This window comes from Cupressus sempervirens, chromosome 1 (genome assembly GCF_028749045.1).
Source record: "Cupressus sempervirens isolate cs-2001-9-10 chromosome 1, ASM2874904v1, whole genome shotgun sequence".
NCBI classification, from domain to species: Eukaryota; Viridiplantae; Streptophyta; class Pinopsida; order Cupressales; family Cupressaceae; genus Cupressus; species Cupressus sempervirens.
Window position 1 is genome coordinate 563,308,280 of NC_143118.1, and position 1,823 is coordinate 563,310,102.

The window sequence follows — 1,823 nt, forward strand, 5'->3', positions numbered from 1 at the left end:
GTCCAGACCCAAAGACTCACCCTTAATCAAAATCTCATAAAGAAACCCAGGGAATCACAAAGCTTTAAGAAAAAGAAAAGAATGAATGAGGTGGACAGCAATACCTTTGCCTTCATTTTTCAGTTCCCAAATTATTCTATCCCTGACTTTTACATTGAGTAGCCTCTCTATATTCCTTAGAGACCCACTTTACTTCAAGGCCATGCATTCTGCTCCCCTTTCTCTTTCGGCCACCCTACATCACGTGTGGGTGAAAGCCAAAAGAAACCCTAAAACTTCCATTTGGGTCCAAGCATATCCATCAATTCTCCTCATATAATGTGAAGCAGTGAAGAATTTAGTCGGCCAATCCAAGCATATCCCCAGATTGGGCATTTGTATTACAATGGCAATGCCAATGGAACAACAGCAGCAATCTGCATTGGTGTATGAAAATGCAGCTTCGAGTTCGGGCAGTGGGCATCATTCAAATGGCTCAGTTGGGCCCGTTTTGGCAGTACTTTCCGTCATAACCATCTTGGGAGTTCTTGCATGTGTGGCTGGCAGGATCTGTGCTGCCCGTTTGTTAAGTGCAAACACAAAATATGACTGTGTTGGGTGGATGGAAAAAACTTGTGCTGCTTGTCTCGATGGAGATCTCCACACAGATGAAGAAATCCCAGTTGCCAAGCCTGCTTGAGATTATCAGATTCGTTGCACAATCTAAAAGTAGAGAAATTGTTTGGGAGATTTGGAGAATGGGATTTTATGATTGTACTTTATTTTTATCATGGGTCTGAAGGATTTTCTGTTCCAAATTGAGTACTTGGATTGAAGAATTTCTTTGCTTTGAGTTACTATGTTCCCATGAAAACATGACACTGTGCTAAATAACTCCAAGTGCTGAATTGCTCTGTGGAAATGTTGGACCTGTCTCTTGGCAGCAGAAGATTTCCTCTCAAATTTTAAGAGGAGACTTTTATGTTGGAATTGGAAAGCCGTTTTTTGTTTTGTTAATATAGAGATTATAGAATGGTTACAGTGGTGGGGAAGGGTAATATGTAATGGCAGGTATTGTTAATTAAATTTTAATATTGACTGTCATGTTTAATGTCAAAATATTAATATTTATTAATGGTTGTTAAGTCTCGTGGTAAAGTTGAAAAGTTCTAAATAAATCAGTTAAAATTTATTTATTGTTTTGAAAATAGATACTAAATATTTAGTAATTAGCATTTTTTTTGGAGTAGAACTTTTGATTAAGTATTATTATTTGCTGAAATTAATTATTATTATATGTTAAGTTTAAGTAAACTCAAATTTAAAAATCACAAGTTATCATTTTATTGTGCATAATTAACATATTATTGTCAAAATAAGCAATACATATAAATTTTTAATAGCAAACATTATATTTCTAAAACATATACTATATATATAAGAATTATGACTTCCAAATATACAGTAAATACAAAACTTTCAAAAATAAAGTAAAATCAACTATCTATATAAGATGTCTATACATTTGCGTCAAGAAGATTGTAGACAACAAGTTGTTTTGATCAGGAATTAGTAAATTAAACTTCAAAATTCTTTCCCCAAAATAATATTTCATGTTATTGAAATATTTACAAATTGTTAATGGGCCCTTGGTCTATTGGTTGTTAGAATATGGTCAATATTTCTAAAATTTAGTTTTGGTGTTTCATTTTGTGATTCCATATATTACTGGTTCTAATACTTTTACATCAAAACTTGGACTTAAATATTGAAGATTATGTTATGAGTTAAAATTTTGTTTTAGTTTATTTATTGGATTTTAAGTGAAGAATATAATATCTCAT

The 1,823-nt window shown here is 32.6% G+C and overlaps 1 protein-coding gene across 1 annotated transcript; it reads left to right on the forward strand.

The window, feature by feature from the left end:
• Positions 1–235: 235 nt before the first annotated feature.
• Positions 236–1,098, forward strand: LOC149578675 (uncharacterized). Its single transcript, XM_089803488.1, has one exon. It carries the CDS (start codon positions 386–388, stop codon positions 677–679), a length of 294 nt encoding a protein of 97 aa, XP_089659614.1. The 5' UTR covers positions 236–385; the 3' UTR covers positions 680–1,098.
• Positions 1,099–1,823: the final 725 nt, after the last annotated feature.